Here is a 16,946-nt window from a genome sequence, read left to right on the forward strand (position 1 = left end):
AACAAGCCACATTGTTCCTCTCCTCTTTAGTCCGGAGGATGCGGCACCTCTGGTTCTAAATGAAAATTTTCACTTCTATGGAACATCTGACTTTGTTTCTACAGGAATAACACCTGAAGCTTTGACATTACAACACGAGATTCTGCATTTAGTCTTTTGTTTCTGATTGGAGTCTTAACTTTGATGCTGAATTTGGTTGCGTTTGTTTCAAGTAGCTACGACAGATGGCGTCATTTCTGGATCATGTTCACGCATGCCCTCTTCTTTGCATGATAGAAATTTAACCTGCATTTTTTCAGGGATCCCCCTGCCACGCCTCCCTCGGCCGATGTCAGAGATATACCCTGCCATGCCTCCCTTTGCCGCTGTCAGAGATTCACCCTGCCACGCCTCCCTCGGTAGCTGTCACGCTACCCTGTTATCCCGTGCCTGCCTAAACTCCCGACAGCTGTGGCTCGTTACGGATCAGACTATATAAACTCACGTTCTCGAGTCACAGGCTGTCGGTTCTTGAACGTCATGCTGGTGATTTCCCGTGGCTGCTTTCCCCGCTGGTTCGTTTGCTGGACTCCGTTCCCGTGAGGAATATTCGATGTTGTAGGAGTTTACTTTCGTTTTCGGACTCTAGTTTTTGTTAAGGATTTCTTGTGTCGAGCAGATATATTTTCAGTTTGCTATTCTCCATTTTCTGTTGAGTACTTTGGTTGGAGTTTTGAATAAAGACTATGATTGACTTGCTTCCACTTCCGCGTCATGGTCGTCAGCCTGACACATTTATGGATGACGTGGCAAACTGTTCACAGATAACGATTTCTGGAAGTGTTAATGAGCCATTCAGTGATTTCCATTACAGAATTATAACTATTTTAAATATAGTGACACCTGAGGGCCAGAAGATCACTCGCATACAATATTAATTTTCGTTCTTGTCCCTTGTACACAGAGATTTCTCCAGATTTTCAGAAACATTTGATGATATTATGTACTGTAAATTATGACATATTTAAAATATTTGCAAAGTTATGTTGAGGAACATTATTCTGAAATTGTTCAACAATTTGTAGACAATCTTTAACAGATTGGTGAAGCTCTGCCCATCTTGACTTCTGAGAGACTCTGCCTCTATAAGATACACAATTTATACCCAATCATCTTGCTGTCAATTAACCTCATTAGATGCAAAATGTTCTTCCAGCGCTTCCTCATTAGATCCATTTAATTTGCTGCATTTTGTTGCCCTGTCACAACTTTTTCAAGATGCGTCACTGCCATCAAAATTAAAATGACCTTTATTAACCTTAGAATTCTACATGTTGTCAGTTTAAACATGAAATGTTTTCAATTGTGAATGAAATATAGGTTTGTGAGCTTTAAAAATCATTGCATTCTGTTTTTATATTTTACACAGTGGCCCAACTTTTTTGGAATTTGGGTTGTAAAATATTAACTTCACAATAGTGTTTAATAATAGATAATAATCCCAGTACATAATAAAGTAGATAATAATCCCTAAAAACTCAACAAAATATAAATATAATAAATATTTCCATAAGTCTGTAAAATGGGATGAAGTTGAAACTTCTGGTGAAGTTTCTGTTCTATTCTGGGAGAAATGAAACTATTCACAGTCATGTTCATGTAAATATTAATTACACCTCTGTTACCACTTTTGGATCTCTGCAAAATGATCATTTAAATGTAGGCCATTTACAAGTAAATGAATACTTTAAAGACTCAAAAACAACCGGAAGGTTAAAGAGCATGATGATACCAAATGGTACTTTATGTGAATAAAACAGGAGTGAACCTGAAAAATAAAATCAGCAGATGGAGTTCACAGTCAGCACTTCTGATATATAGAGAAAGCTGTTAAATATTAGATCTCATGAGTAAATCTCAGAGTTTAATGTACTGTGTTTAACAAAAACAGTAAGAAAATCAAGTATTAAATGCCACTAGTCCTCCTGGGTATAATTATATACACCAGCCCCGTCTAAATGTCAGAGGAGGCAGTGTCACAGTTATTTATGATAATCAATGCACGAAAACAACACATTTGTAGTTTTTTACACCAACATAACATATGTAGCTTCCAAAAAATGTCCAGTCAATCATTTGTATTAATTATTATTTTTAGTTTCCAGGGTCCCATTCTGAGGATTTTTATTGTTCTGTTTCAGTGTGGTGGTGTTTATAACTCCGAGATTGATGCTCTTTCTTTCCCCCTAGTGGATCAACAGAGAATTGCCTCCCCCTGTACAAACTTTGTAATTCATTTGAGGTCCATAAAACTATTTAGTTCATAATGTGGAATTTACATGTTTGACACTGTGGTCCTAATTCTAAAATTATACAAATTTGACACTCCTTGAAGACCTTTATTTAGAGAGAAATTAAAAAGTACGTCTGATGATTTACAGCCCAGAACAAACTGTACACAAAGAGAATATAAAAAGTACACAAAATAAAAAAATAACACAAAACAGCTCTTATGAGCGAAAACTCCTGTTCTACAGAAGAGAATATACTCACAAATACATCAGGAGTAAAATGCAGAATGATTTATTTGAAAGAAAAGAATGAAATGTATCAGTTACAGTGTAAAATATTAACACCTGTAACTCGAATTGTTGTCGTTTCTGTAAAACACTCTGTTTGAGTAAAATACACCATGATGTGATACGTATCCAAATACTTTGGTCTACTTCTTTATTATTTCATTACTCTACATATCTTTTTGATAAGACATTCCTGTGACAGGTACAGATGAATGATGTGTCATTTAGAAATGATTCACAAACCATTTATATGATTCATTTGTCTCGTATAGTGATCGGACAGTATTGGACGGATTGGTCTCGGACTGTTCAGGCGTATTCTATTTTTTTTTCATTACAAAACGAAGCCCTTGCTAATGTGAAGTCAACGCAAAGTTGATCAAATCACTCAGTTGAGCAGAATCATTTCAGTTTACCATCATTTTATGATCTGGTAGTGTTTTGGAACACGATTAAAGAATTTGCATGAGTAGACACTTTGGGAAAATTTGGCTTCTAAAAAACTCAGACATGAGCACAATAACTGTTATAAAGATCTGTAAAGCGTGAGCTTCTTTAAGAGACAGGAGCAAATCAGCCACAGGTAGAGGAAATGCCCTTTGACTCTTCATTCACAATGTAAAAAACTCATATAAAAGACAGGAACATGAGCAAACACTGATGTAGACCAAATACAAATGCAGATTCGGTTAAAGTATGTAAAAATAATTAAATATATATGAGTAGTTATAACAATACATTACATACTGTATGTTACTCCTATGAAAAGGACGTCACAGACATGATCCATTTACATCAGAAGGATGAACTCAGTAACCTCTAAGAAAGAGGTGAAAACTGTAGACGTCACTGGGGGACTTTTTTACTTGTCACATGTACATTACAATAGAGTGAAATTCTTTCTTCACATTTCCCAGTGATGTGAGGAAGCTGGAGTCCGAGTGCAGGATCAGCCATGATACAGCAGCCCTTGAACACAGAGGGTTAAGGGCCTTGTTTAAGGGCCCAAGAGTGGCAGCTTGATGATACTGGAGTCTGAACCCCTGACCTTCTGATCAGTAATCCTGAGTTTTACCCATTGAGCTCCTACTTCCCATTCTGAGTTACTGAGTTCATCCTTCTGATGTAAATGTTTCCTGTCTGTGACGTCCCTTTCATAGGAGTGACATACAGTATGACATATTTATTCATTTTTATTACTTTTACCAAATCTGCACTTTACTTTGAACTAAATGTAATAAAATTCAATTTATGTATTTATTAAAGTAAGTGATTATTCTTAGATTTTACACCTTTTAAAAACTGTAAATTTTTCTTTTTCAAAGTAATTTAGAAATGTATTTTCACACTTTTATTAATTCTGTGTTTTATACTGATGTGAGAATGAAACTGAATGAATGATGATCTAATGGTTTGTTAATAAATAAAGACATGTTCAGTTAAATATCAGTCTCAGCTCTATAATGTGTCTATTTAATGAATATTAATGTTTTTATAATAAAATATTAACTGTATAATAATGTTTAATAATCATAAAGAAATGTTGAGTAAATTATATTTACAGCAAAATATAAATATAATAAATATTTCCATAAGTCTGTAAAATGGGATGAAGATAATTATTGTGCAGTAAATCAGAAAGATCAGGAAATGTTTGTAAATCTACAGATGTGAAAGGTGGACTCCTGTTACAGATGTGTTACAGATGTGTGTAGTAGTGTGTTAGTGTGTTGTGTTTTCTCTCATCCACAGTGTGTGTGATTGTGTGTATCACATCCTCCCCCTCAGCACCTGCAGTCTCTCCCAGCTGCAGCAGTGCTTCTCTGTACACTCTCACTGACCGAGGTTTTTGTACGATGCTCTAACACTGTGTGAACACATAGTTACTACTGATCTCATGAACACTCTGACAGTAGTAATCTCCTGCATCTTCAGTCTGGACTCCACTGATGGTCAGAGTGAAGTCAGTATTCGATCCACTGCCTCTAAAACGAGCTGGAATTCCTGACTGTAAGCTTGTAGCGTAGTAGATCAGAAGTTTAGGAGCTTCTCCAGGTTTCTGCAGGTACCAGGCGAGACGATCACCACCATACACACTGCTACTGGTTTTACAGTTGATGGTGACTGTGTTTCCTGGAACAACAGTTTGCACTGAAGGAGTCTGAGTCACAGTCACCTGACCTCTGGATCCTGTAGAGAAACATAGATTGTGTTTGTATGCTGTAAAGTGGTGTAGAATTAGTATGAAATGAAGTGTGTGAGGCTGTGAGTTGATGTTAAACTCTCACCTTGAGTCCAGAGGGCCAGTGTGCAGATGAAGACGCTGATCAAAGTCATGGTTGCTGTGGGTGAAGTTGCTGAGCAGCAGCTCTCAGTCATGAAGTGTTCAAGTCACAGGACTATAAACACTCACAGAGCACTGAAGCATGGACTGCTAATGCAAAGTGTGTGTGTGTGTGTGTGTGTGTGTGTGTGTGTGTGTACTGCAGTGTGATGGAGGTTTTTGTACGACGGTTTCATTAGAATGAAATCAGCCACAGGTAGAGGAAATGCCCTTTGACTCTTCATTCACAACGTAAAAAACTCATATAAAAGACAGTAACATGAGCAAACACTGATGTAAACCAAATACAAATGCAGATTTGGTTAAAGATGTAAAAATAATTAAATATATATAAATGTATACATTCTTTTATACATCTTTATTAACTCCTTATGCCTCTCAAGCTGCTTTGAGCAATTTCCATTGTTTACAGTGCTCAAATAATAATGAATTGAATTATGTAAAAATCAGCACTAGACTACCCATTAGACTACCTGTACCAATTACCCATCAGCCTCTGCACACATCACATGATAGCCACGTCCCTAATCACAGACACATTTTCCTTGTTGCCCCCTAATTAACTTGTTTATTTACATTTGAGTTTCTGTGTGTGTAAGTTTTTGTTGATGTTTTTATGTTCATGTATTTTTTTCTGTATTTAACTTTTTGTTTTCTGGTCCTTGTGTAACAATCATGTTTTTTGTTTTCTTAGTTTTGGTTGTTTTGGTATCATCCTTCAATGCTGCTGTGCCTCTCTGTCCTGTGGAGGATGTTGTTGTGGTAGCTCCATGACCTCTGAGAACATCACCTTGCCTACATTTACATTTAGATTTATAGCATTTGGCAGATGCCTTCATCCCGAGCGACTTACAATTATCACATTCATAACCCTGAGCAGATACAGGGATAAGGGCCTTGCTCAGGGGCCCAGAAGTGGCAAAATGGTGTGGCTATGACTTACATTTACATTTACATTTACATTTGCGACATTTAGCAGACGCCCTTATCCAGAGCGACGTACAAACGTGCTTTAAATCTCTAGTAATGAATAAATCTACACTGGTACGCAAGATTACAAACTCAATATAAATATAACTCGAACTCTACAAACTTGGAAAGTGCTAATTTAGGTATTTCAGGAAGAGGTAGGTCTTCAGTCTATAATCTGGGACTCTGCTGTACGGACATCTAGGGGAAGTTCATTTCACCACATCGGTGCCAGAACAGAGAAAAGCCTTGAATTGTACTTACCTCTCATTCTGAGAGAAGGTGGTACCAGTCGAGCAGTGCTGGAGGATCTCAGACAGCGTGGTGCAGTGCGCGATGTGATAAAGTCACTGAGGTAAGATGGTGCTGGTCCATTTTTGGCCTTGTAGGCAAGCATCAGTGTTTTGAATCTGATACGTGCAGCTACTGGAAGCCAGTTATGGGAGTGCAGCGGTGGGGTGGAGTGGGAAAACTTGGGCTGATTGAACACAAGTCGTGCAGCTGCATTTTGGATCATTTGCAGTGGACGAATAGTGTTCAGGGGGAGACCTGCCAGCAGAGAGTATCAGTAGTCAAGTCTTGAAATGAAAAGAGACTGAACAAGCACCAGGGCAGCCTGTATGGACAGAAATGGTCGAATCCTTTGGATGTTATAGAGAAGAAATCGACAAGAACAAGCAACATTAGCGACATGTGGGAAAAAAGACAGTTCATTGTCCATAGTTACCCCAAGGTTACGAGCAGAGGCTGAAGGGGAGAGCAGAGAGTCATGAAGTGTTATTTGGAGATCTTGACCTGGGGATGAATCACCTGGGGTGACCAGCAGTTCTGTTTGGCTGGGGTTGAGTTTAAGTTGGTGAGCACTCATCCATAAAGATATGTCTGACAAGCATGCTGAGATCCGAGCAGAAGCTGTGGTATCTGATGGAGGGAAAGAAAAGATGAGTTGAGTGTCATCTGCATAGCAGTTATAAGAAAACCCATGTGAGGATATGACTTCACCAATGGAGTGGGTATAGAGGAACCAAGTACAGAGCCTTGTGGGACAACAGTGGTGAGTCTGCATGGGGCAGATGTGGATCCCCTCCATGTTACCTGGTATGAGCGACCTTCCAGGTAGGAAGCAAACCATTCCCATGCTGTTCCGCAGATACCAAGGCTCTTCAGGGTTGACAATGTGTCTTGTGGTTGACTGTGTCAAATGCTGCTGAAAGGTCCAGAAAGATAAGTACAGATGAAAGCTTGGCTGACCGAGCAGCATGTAGTTTCTCAGAAACAGCCAATAGGGCCGTCTCTGTGGAATGTGCCGCTTTGAAACCAGACTGGTTCGGATCGTGGAGGTTGTTCTGTGAGAGATAGACAGACAGTTAGTTAAAAACATTTAAAGGCGTTCCAGAGATTTACAAAGAAAGGAGTGGAGTGATACTGGTCTGTAGTTGTTGATGTTTGATGGATCCAGAGCAGGTTTCTTCAAGATAGGAATGACCCTTGCTTGCTTGAAGGTAGTTGGTACATAGCCAGATGTTAATGACCCGTTGATGATTGTGGAGATGAAGGGCAGGAGATCTTGCGTGATGGTCTGGAGCGTAGTTGAAGGGATTGGATCCAGAGGACAGGTGGTGGGATTGCAAGATCGGATGACTTGCAGTATCTCATATGACTTGAAATCATGACCTTCAGAAACAAAGTAATATGTCTTAACCACTAAGCTACAAGCTCCTGCTCTTTGACCTGTTGAGGACATTACCTTGTCTCTCAGCCAGGTGAGGATATTGTTCTTATACCATGTCTAACTCAGGATGTTGCCATGCCTCACTGTCCAGCTGAGGACGTGGCTCTCCCTTGTTGTGCACGACACCTTGCCTCTCTGCAACGCAGTTTGCACCAGTCAGATCCTGGCCTTGGCATGCATGTTGCTGTCTGTTTGGCTGAGAGCATTCCTGTGCTGCCTGAAACTTTGTTCCCCACACAGGAAACAGAGGAAATCTTCTGTAGCCAACCAGGACCCTCTTGAGGTTCCCTCTTGAGTTTGGTTTCTCTTAAGGTTTCTTTCTTATGCCATCTCAGGGTGATATTCCTTGGCATAGTCGGCACCGACTCGCTCATTAGAGACAAACTTACACTTATAAAAAACAAACATATTCATTTTATCTTACCACATTATCTGTGTAAAGCTGCTTTGAGACAATGTCCATTTTTAAAAGCACAATACAAATAAACATGAATTGAATTGAAGATTGGACATTTACGAGTCAAGACTTAAACACTAAAGGGAGGAGGATTGTAAAGATGTTAAAATCAGCACTAGACTGCATTAGATATCAGCCCCTGCACATATCACATGACAGCCTCATGTCACTGTTCACTCACATCCCAAAATATCAAACCAAACTATTAAAGTTTATGTTTTTGTGTGTCTTTGTTAAGCTTTTATTAATGATTTCATGGTCATCTGATTTTTATCTGTATTTCAACTGTTTCTGGTCTTTGTGTTACATCCATTTTCATGATCTTTGTTTCTTACTTTTTTAGTTCTTCTGGCTTGTACGTAGTAAATTATGTGCATTTTTCTGCACATTATATTGAAATATCCTTCATGTACTTCATGGTTAATCAGCTGAGAGAATTCTGGGTAACTGATCAACTGTGTGTTTTGTTGCAAACATGATGAACAGTGGCATTAAATGATCTTGTGCTTGTGAAGAACATCTGTTTGTATGTTTAAAGCTAGATGAAATCCAAAATAAATCCTGAGATACTTGCTGGATCAGGAATTTAGATCTTGTCCAGGTTCCTGTGGTTCAGACAATATCTACACTGGTCCTGCAGCTGATAATAACAATCTCTTCTGAAGAAACACACAGAGACGAAGGGAGAATGAGAGATGACTCTCAGTGTCTAAGCAGTAGAATTAGTACTTTATGGTTTTATCTGACTGCATTATGTGGTCATTAGTGTCACTGTGACATGCAGAAAAAATAAAGTGTGTTTTCTCTCATCCACAGTGTGTGTGATTGTGTGTATCACATCCTCCCCCTCAGCACCTGCAGTCTCTCCCAGCTGCTTCTCTGTACACTCTCACTGACCGAGGTTTTTGTACGATGCTCTAACACGGTGTGATCACCCAGTTAATCTTATGTAAACTCTGACAGTAGTAATCTCCTGCATCTTCAGTCTGGACTCCACTGATGGTCAGAGTGAAGTCAGTATTCGATCCACTGCCACTGAAACGAGCTGGAGTTCCAGACTGTAATCTTGTAACCAAGTATATCAGGAGTTTAGGAGCTTCTCCAGGTTTCTGCAGGTACCAGGCAATACGATCACCATCATGTACTCTGCTACTGGTTTTACAGTTGATGGTGACTGTGTTTCCTGGAACAACAGTTTGCACTGAAGGAGTCTGAGTCACAGTCACCTGACCTCTGGATGCTGTAGAGAAACATAGATTGTGTTTGTATGCTGTAAAGTGGTGTAGAATTAGTATGAAATGAAGTGTGTGAGGCTGTGAGTTGATGTTAAACTCTCACCTTGAGTCCAGAGGGCCAGTGTGCAGATGAAGACGCTGATCAAAGTCATGGTTGCTGTGGGTGAAGTTGCTGATCAGCAGCTCTCAGTCATGAAGTGTTCAAGTCACAGGACTATAAACACTCACAGAGCACTGAAGCATGGACTGCTAATGCAAAGTGTGTGTGTGTGTGTGTGTGTGTGTGTGTGTGTGTGTGTGTGTGTGTGTGTGTGTACTGCAGTGTGATGGAGGTTTTTGTACGACGGTTTCATTAGAATGTATCACTGTGGAGGACTTTTGGTGGAGGCTCCAAACTCATGGTGAAAAGTAAGTAAAAGTCGATGCTCTTTATAAGTTACTTTAATGAATAAACTTCAGATAAACTGTAGATTAAAATGATGAGAGTTGAAATTGACATCACATGAAGGATTGATGAGTAATTTATAACAGTATCATAAAGGATCCATAATAAATGTGTATGAACATTCAGCTGCTGTCAGGTCTATAAATGATACATTATATATGAACTATGCAGTAATGAGATTTTTGTTCGATTTCTTGCACATCATTAATTTCATTATTATTTTATTTGAACACAAAGACATTATTGAGATTCGACACCAGAATAAAGCTGAACAAAGTTCTAGTGGCTCCATGATGTAAAGAGGAATTAGGAAATGTTCTCCTACTGCTGGAACACATTTGTGCTGCTGCAGAGTTTCCAGTTTTGTCTCTATTGGAGTTCAGAGCGTTTACAGAATTCACTCAGTGAGAGTTTCAGTGTTGGAACCCAGTTTTAGATGCAGTTCCTGAATAGAAGTGAATGAAACATGAAATCAGAAAGGAAATGGATTCTGGTGTGCGGTTAAAACTTAATTCCCCTCTAAGAGCTTTTCTCACTGTCTAAACGTATAAAACCTTTCTGAAAGTGTTTGTGTTTCTCCTCTCCAGCGGGTCTCGTGGTGAAGCCGTCCGTGTCTCTGCTCCCTCCGTCCCCTCTGCAGCTGTCTGAGGGATCATCCTCGCTGCTCTGCCTGCTGTCTGGCTACTCTCCACAGGGGGCGCTAGTGAGCTGGACAGTGGATGGCTCAGTGGTGAAGACCGGCGTTCTGAACAGCGCAGAAGAAGAGAAGAACGGCCATTACAGCCTTAGCAGCACCCTGACCCTCAGCAAAGACCTCTGGGAAAAGGGGGAGGAGTTTATCTGTAAGGTCTCCCATAACAACGTGGATCATCCAGTCACGTTCAGAAAGAGTCAGTGTTAAGGCGAGTGGATCCAAGCTAGAGTTTAACATAGAGCTGCTTCTGATCCATCTACAATAGAGTTTCAATTCTACACAACGCTGCATTTCTGTCTTTACTCTGTTCACTGTCCTGTTGCTCTTCCTGTAGTTTTTGCTAAAATAAAGCTGAGTTTTGGACGTTGTGTGTTTCTTTTATTGGAGTTAATAGTGATGATCAGTGTAATGAGAGAGTGGGATTAGCTGCAGATTCAGTGTGTGTGTTGTGCTTCAGTGAGTTTGACTGAAGGAAGTTGAACATCTGGTGAAGTTTCTGTTCTATTCTGGGAGAAATAAAACTATTCACAGTCACGTTCATGTAAATATTAATTACACCTCTGTTACCACTTTTGATTCTCTGCAAAATAAGAATTTAAATGTAGGCCACTTACAAGTAAATGAATACTTTAAAGACTCAAAAACAACCGGAAGGTTAAAGAGCATGATGATAACAAATGGTATTTTATGTAAAAAAACATAAGGGTGAACCTGAAAAATAAAATCAGCAGATGGAGTTCACAGTCAGCACTTCTGATCTATAGAGAAAGCTGTTAAATATTAGATCTCTCATTAGTAAATCTCAGAGTTTAATGTACTGTGTTTAACAAAAACAGTAAGAAAATCAATTATTAAATGCCACTATTCCTCCTGGGTATAATTATATACACCAGCCCCGTCTAAATGTCAGAGGAGGCAGTGTCACAGTTATTTATAATAATCAATGCACGAAAAAAACAAATTTTTAGTTTTTACACCAACATAACATATGTAGCTTCCAAAAAATTTCCAGTCAGTCATTTGTATTAATTATTATTTTTAGTTTCCAGGGTCACATTCTGAGGATTTTTATTGTTCTGTTTCAGTGTGGTGGTGTTTATGACTCCGAGCTTGATGCTCTTTTTTGCCCTCTAGTGTATCAACAGAGAATTGCCTTCCCCTCTACAAACTTTGTAATTCATTTAAGGTCCATAAAACTATTTAGACTTCATAATGTGGAATTTACATGGTTGACACTGTGGTCCTGATTCAAAAATTTTACAAATTTGACATTCCTTGAAGACCTTTATTTAGAGAGCAATTAAAAAGTATGTCTGATGATGATTTACAGCCCAGAACAAACTGTACACACTGAGAATATAAAAAGTACACAAAATAAAAAATAACACAAAACAGCTCTTATGAGCGAAAACTCCTGTTCTACAGAAGAGAATACACTCACAAATACATCAGGAGTAAAATGCAGAATGATTTATTTGAAAGACAAGAATGAAATCTACTAGTTACAGTGTAAAATATTAACACCTGTAACTAGAATTGTTGTCGTTTCTGTAAAACACTGTGTTTGAGTAAAATACACCATGATGTGATGCGTATCCAAATACTTTGCTCTTCTTCTTTATTATTTTATTACTCTACATTTCTTTTTGATTAGACTTTCCTGTGACAGGTACAGATGAATGATGTGTTATTTAAAAATGATTCACGAACCATTTATATGATTCATGTGTCTCGTATAGTGATTGGACAGTATTGGACGGATTGGTCTCGGACTGTTCAGGCGTATTACTTTTTTTTTCATTACAAAACGAAAGCCCTTGCTAATGTGAAGTCAACGCAAAGTTGAACAAATCACTCAGTTGAGCAGAATCATTTCAGTTTCCCATCGTTTTATGATCTGGTTGTGTTTTGGAACACGATTAAAGAATTTGCATGAGTAGACACTTTGGGGGAAATTTGGCTCCTAAAAAACTCAGACATGAGCACAATAACTGTTATAAAGATCTGTAAAGCGTGAGCTTCTTTAAGAGACAGGAGCAAATCAGCCACAGGTAGAGGAAATGCCCTTTGACTCTTCATTCACAATGTAAAAAACTCATATAAAAGACAGGAACATGAGCAAACCCTGAAAAAAATGCAGATTTGGTTAAAGTATGTAAAAATAATTGAATACATATATATTTATACATTCTTTTATATATTTGTTAACTCCTTATCCCTCTAAAACTGCTTTAAAACAATTTCTATTGTTAAAAGTGCTCTACAAATAAAAATGAATTGAATTATGTAAAAATCAGCACTAGACTACCCATTAGACTACCTGTACCAATTACCCATCAGCCCCTGCACACGTCACATGATAGCCACGTCTCTAATCACAGACACCTTTTCCTTGGTGCCCCTCAATTAACTCGTTAATTTACATTTGAGTTTCTGTGTGTGTGTTAAGTTTTTGTTGATGTTTTTATGTTCATGTATTTTTTTCTGTATTTAACTTTTTGTTTTCTGGTCTTTGTGTACTAATCATGTTTTTTTGTTTTCTTAGTTTTGGTTGTTTTGGCATATTCCTTCAATGCTGCTGTGCCTCTCTGTCCTGTGGAGGATGTTGTTTTAGTAGCTCCATGACCTCTGAGAACATCACCTTGCCTACATTTACATTTACATTTATAGCATTTGGCAGATGCCTTTATCCCGAGCGACTTAGAATTATCACATTCATAACCCTGAGCAGATACGGAGATAAGGGTCTTGTTTAAGGGCCCAGAAGTGGCAAAATGGTGTGGCTTCGACTTGAAATCATGGTTGAGGACATTACCTTGTCTCTCAGCCAGGTGAGGATGTTGTTCTTATTCCATGTCTAACTCAGGATGTTGCTATGCCTCACTGTCCAGCTGAGGACGTGGCTCTCCCTTGTTGTGCACGACACCTTGTCTCTCTGCAATGCAGTGTGCACCAGTCAGATCCTGGCCTTGGCATGCATGTTGCTGTCTGCTTGGCTGAGAGCATTCCTTTGCTGCCTTAAACTTTGTTCCCCACACAGGAAACAGAGGAAATCTTCTGTAGCCACCCAGGACCCCCCAAGATGAAGATGGGTTCCCTCTTGAGTATGGTTTCTCTAAAGGTTTCTTCCTTATGCCATCTCAGGGAGATTTTCCTTGCCACAGTCGCACCATCTCGCTCATTAGAGACAAACTTACACTCATAAATAACAAACGTATTCATTTTTTCTTACCACATTATCTGTGTAAAGCTGCTTAGAGACAATGTCCATTTTTAAAAGCGCAATAGAAATAAACATGAATTGAATTAAAGACTGGACATTTGCGAATCAAGACCTAAACACTAATGGGAGGAGGATTGTAAAAATGTTAAAATCAGCACTAGACTGCATTAGATATCAGCCCCTGCACATATCACATGACAGCCTCATGTCACTGTTCATTCACATCCCAAAATATCAACCCAAACTATAAGTCTACGTTTTTGTGTGTCTTTGTTAAGCTTTTATTAATGTTTTCATGTTCCTGTTATTTTATCTATATTTCAACTGTTTCTGGTTTTTGTGTTGCATCCATATTTTTTTGCATATGATATTGAAATATCCTTCATGAACTTCATGGTTAATCAGCTGAGAGAATTCTGGGTAACTGATCAACCCTGTGTTTTGTTGCAAAGATGATGAACAGTTGGATTAAATGAACTGTTTGCATGTTTAAAACTAGATGAAATCGTCTCTAGGTTACGTATGTAACCCTAGTTCCCTGAGGGAACGAGACGCTGCGTCAAAACGCTTTGGGAACGCGCCTGAGTGTTCATGCTCTGAATAACGTGTGTAATCAGTCAAAAATTGGACGCTGGCCGTCACCGATGAGGTGACGTCACGACCAGAAGTATAAAACGCATATGAGAGAAGCCAGCGGCAGCTTCTGAAAGGGAGCAGAAAGCGCCGCAGGGACGCTGGAGGTGTGGCACAGAGACGCAGCGTCTCGTTCCCTCAGGGAACGAGTGTCCAATCACGCCAGACTGACCAGTCCCTGCCCAGTGTGTATGTGACCACAGCTAGAGGAGGACTGAGGGGCCAGGAGTGGCACTGCGGTCCAGGTTATAGAACCGCACAAAGGTCAGTGGGGCGGACCAACCCGCAGCGTCACATATGTCCTGGAGGGGAACTCCAGAGGACCAAGACTTAGAGGCAGCCACACTCCGGGTGGAGTGAGCTCTGACCCCGAAGGGAGCGGGGAGACCAGATGACTCATAAGACGACGTGATAGCATCAACAATCCACCTGCTCAGAGTCTGCTTATTAGCAGGCAAGCCTCTCTTGTGAGGGCCGTAGCAGACAAACAGCTGACGGGACCTTCTCCAAGGACCCGTCCTGCGGACGTAAGTGTCCAGAGCACGCACCGGGCAGAGCCGGTTAAGCTTTTCCTGGTCTGGGGCCTGGAATGGAGGAGGATAGAATGCCTGTAGCCTAACGGGTCGTGGGACCACCGAGGCACCTTGGGACGAACCTGCACGGGGTAAAGGAGGGCACCAGCCATACCGGGTAAACTCCAGGAAGGAGGGGGCCATGGAGAGGGCCTGCAGGTCCCCCACCCTTTTTATAGAGCAGATGGCCAACAAGAATGCGGTTTTGATAGACAGGTGCCTCCAAGATGCCTCGGCTAGAGGCTCGAAGGGGGGCTCAGAAAGGGCCCCCAAGACAACGGCCAGGTCCCACCCAGGCACTCTAGGCCATACCGGGGGCCTCAGCCTCCGGGTGCCGCGAAGGAAATGCGTCACAAAGGGGTCTCTGCCCAGAGATTGCCCAGCCACAGGGGCATGATTGGCCGAAATGGCAGACGCGTAGACCTTTAGGGTGGAAGGAGCCAACCCCTTGGCGAACTGTCCCTGGTGAAAATCCAGCACTGAACCAACTGGGCAGTGGACTGGATCCAGCCGGTGGTGCTCACACCACGAGCAGAACAGACGCCACCTGCCGGCATACAACCTCCTAGTGGAGGGAGCTCTGGAGTGGAGAATGGTCTCTACCACCTCGGTGGAGAGACCAGAACCTCGGAGCCATGCCCCCTCAGGGGCCACAGCCACAGCTTCCACAGCTCCGGGCGGGGGTGAAATATGGCACCCCCTAGCTGAGAAAGGAGGTCCCTCCTCAGAGGAATCTCCCACGGAGGGTGCTCGAGGAGAGCCACCAAGTCCGTGAACCATGGTTTGCGCGGCCACCTCGGAGCTACCAGGAGGAGCCTGACTCCATCCCGGCGAACTCTCTCCAGAACTCCCGGAAGCAGCGCGACGGGGGGAAAAGCGTACAGACGCAGCCTCGGCCACGCCTGAGACATAGCATTTCAACCGAAACCCCAAAGCCTTCATGTGGGCGAGAACGACATTTCGATGCCGGACCGCCAGCTGCTCTGACTGAGCTAGGATCAACCAATCATCGATGTAGTTGAGGATGCGGATGCCCTGAGACCTCAGGGGAACCAGAGCCGCATCCACACATTTCGTGAAGGTACGGGGCGAAAGGGCAAGGCCAAATGGAAGAACCCGATACTGGTAAGCTTCGGCCCCGAAAGCGAACCTCAGGAACCTCCTGTGAGATGGTAGGACGGACACATGAAAGTACGCGTCTCTCAGATCCACCGTGACAAACCAGTCCTCGGATCTGATTTGAAGCACGACCTGCTTGAGGGTCAGCATCTTGAACCTGAGTCGCATGAGAGCGGTTCAGCTGACGAGATCTAAAATAGGACGCAACCCCCCGTCCTTTTTGGGAACTATGAAGTACCGGCTGTAGAACCCGGACTCTCGCTCTGAAGGAGGGACCACCTCGATGGCCCCCTTCCTGAGGAGAGTAACTACTTCCTGTTCCATGACCAGAGCCTGCCGTCGTCCCACCAGAGTGGGAAGAACCCCATAAAAACGGGGCGGAGGAGACCCGAACTGAATCGAGTAACCCCGCTCTACAGTACGCAGGACCCATCGAGACACATCTGGGAGAGCTTTCCAAGCTCCCAGAAATCGCCTCAAGGGAATCAGCCTCTCGAGACTGACCTCCGGAACGCCCAGAACCAGGGCCGTGCCCTGAGATGGTCCTAGGGGAGGTGAGATCTCCTGGACCACAGCGATGCCGGGTGGAGACCAAGGAGAGAGCTCGCTGGAGCTGGCCGCGCCCTGAAGCACCGAGGGTGGCAGGGTCAACGGACCAGGTCCCTGAGGGGGCTGGGACAGGGCGGGCACCGGAAAAAGCGGTGTGACACGCCCCCCCACAGCCAGATCCCCAGAAAGTTCCGTGTCAGGATCTTCTTGCCGAAGCCTTTTTGTTGGAGATGACAGTCCTCAGATCTGTCACCTCACGAGGCTTCGACGCCGAGCGCCGCGCAGGATTCCTCACAGGGGGAGAGCGAGTCGCGACACTGCGTTTCTGAACCTCCCGATGGGAGGCGGAGGGCTGCGGCTGGGGCTGAGCCTGCTGAGCAGCCCCTCGCGAGCGGCGTGGGAGGTAACGCTGGAAC

The 16,946-nt window shown here is 42.1% G+C and overlaps 2 gene segments (V, D, J or C); both read right to left on the reverse strand.

Annotated features, from left to right (window-relative positions):
• Window positions 1-4,297: 4,297 nt before the first annotated feature.
• On the reverse strand, window positions 4,298-5,020 carry LOC124400972. The segment is given in 2 exon segments: window positions 4,298-4,748; window positions 4,847-5,020. Coding segments are annotated over 2 exon segments (420 nt in total).
• A 3,918-nt stretch (window positions 5,021-8,938) lies between these two features.
• LOC124400980 lies at window positions 8,939-9,469 on the reverse strand. The segment is given in 2 exon segments: window positions 8,939-9,300; window positions 9,399-9,469. Coding segments are annotated over 2 exon segments (372 nt in total).
• Between the last annotated feature and the right edge of the window lie 7,477 nt (window positions 9,470-16,946).

The sequence above is a fragment of the Silurus meridionalis genome, chromosome 18 (assembly GCF_014805685.1).
Source record: "Silurus meridionalis isolate SWU-2019-XX chromosome 18, ASM1480568v1, whole genome shotgun sequence".
Classification (NCBI taxonomy): Eukaryota; Metazoa; Chordata; class Actinopteri; order Siluriformes; family Siluridae; genus Silurus; species Silurus meridionalis.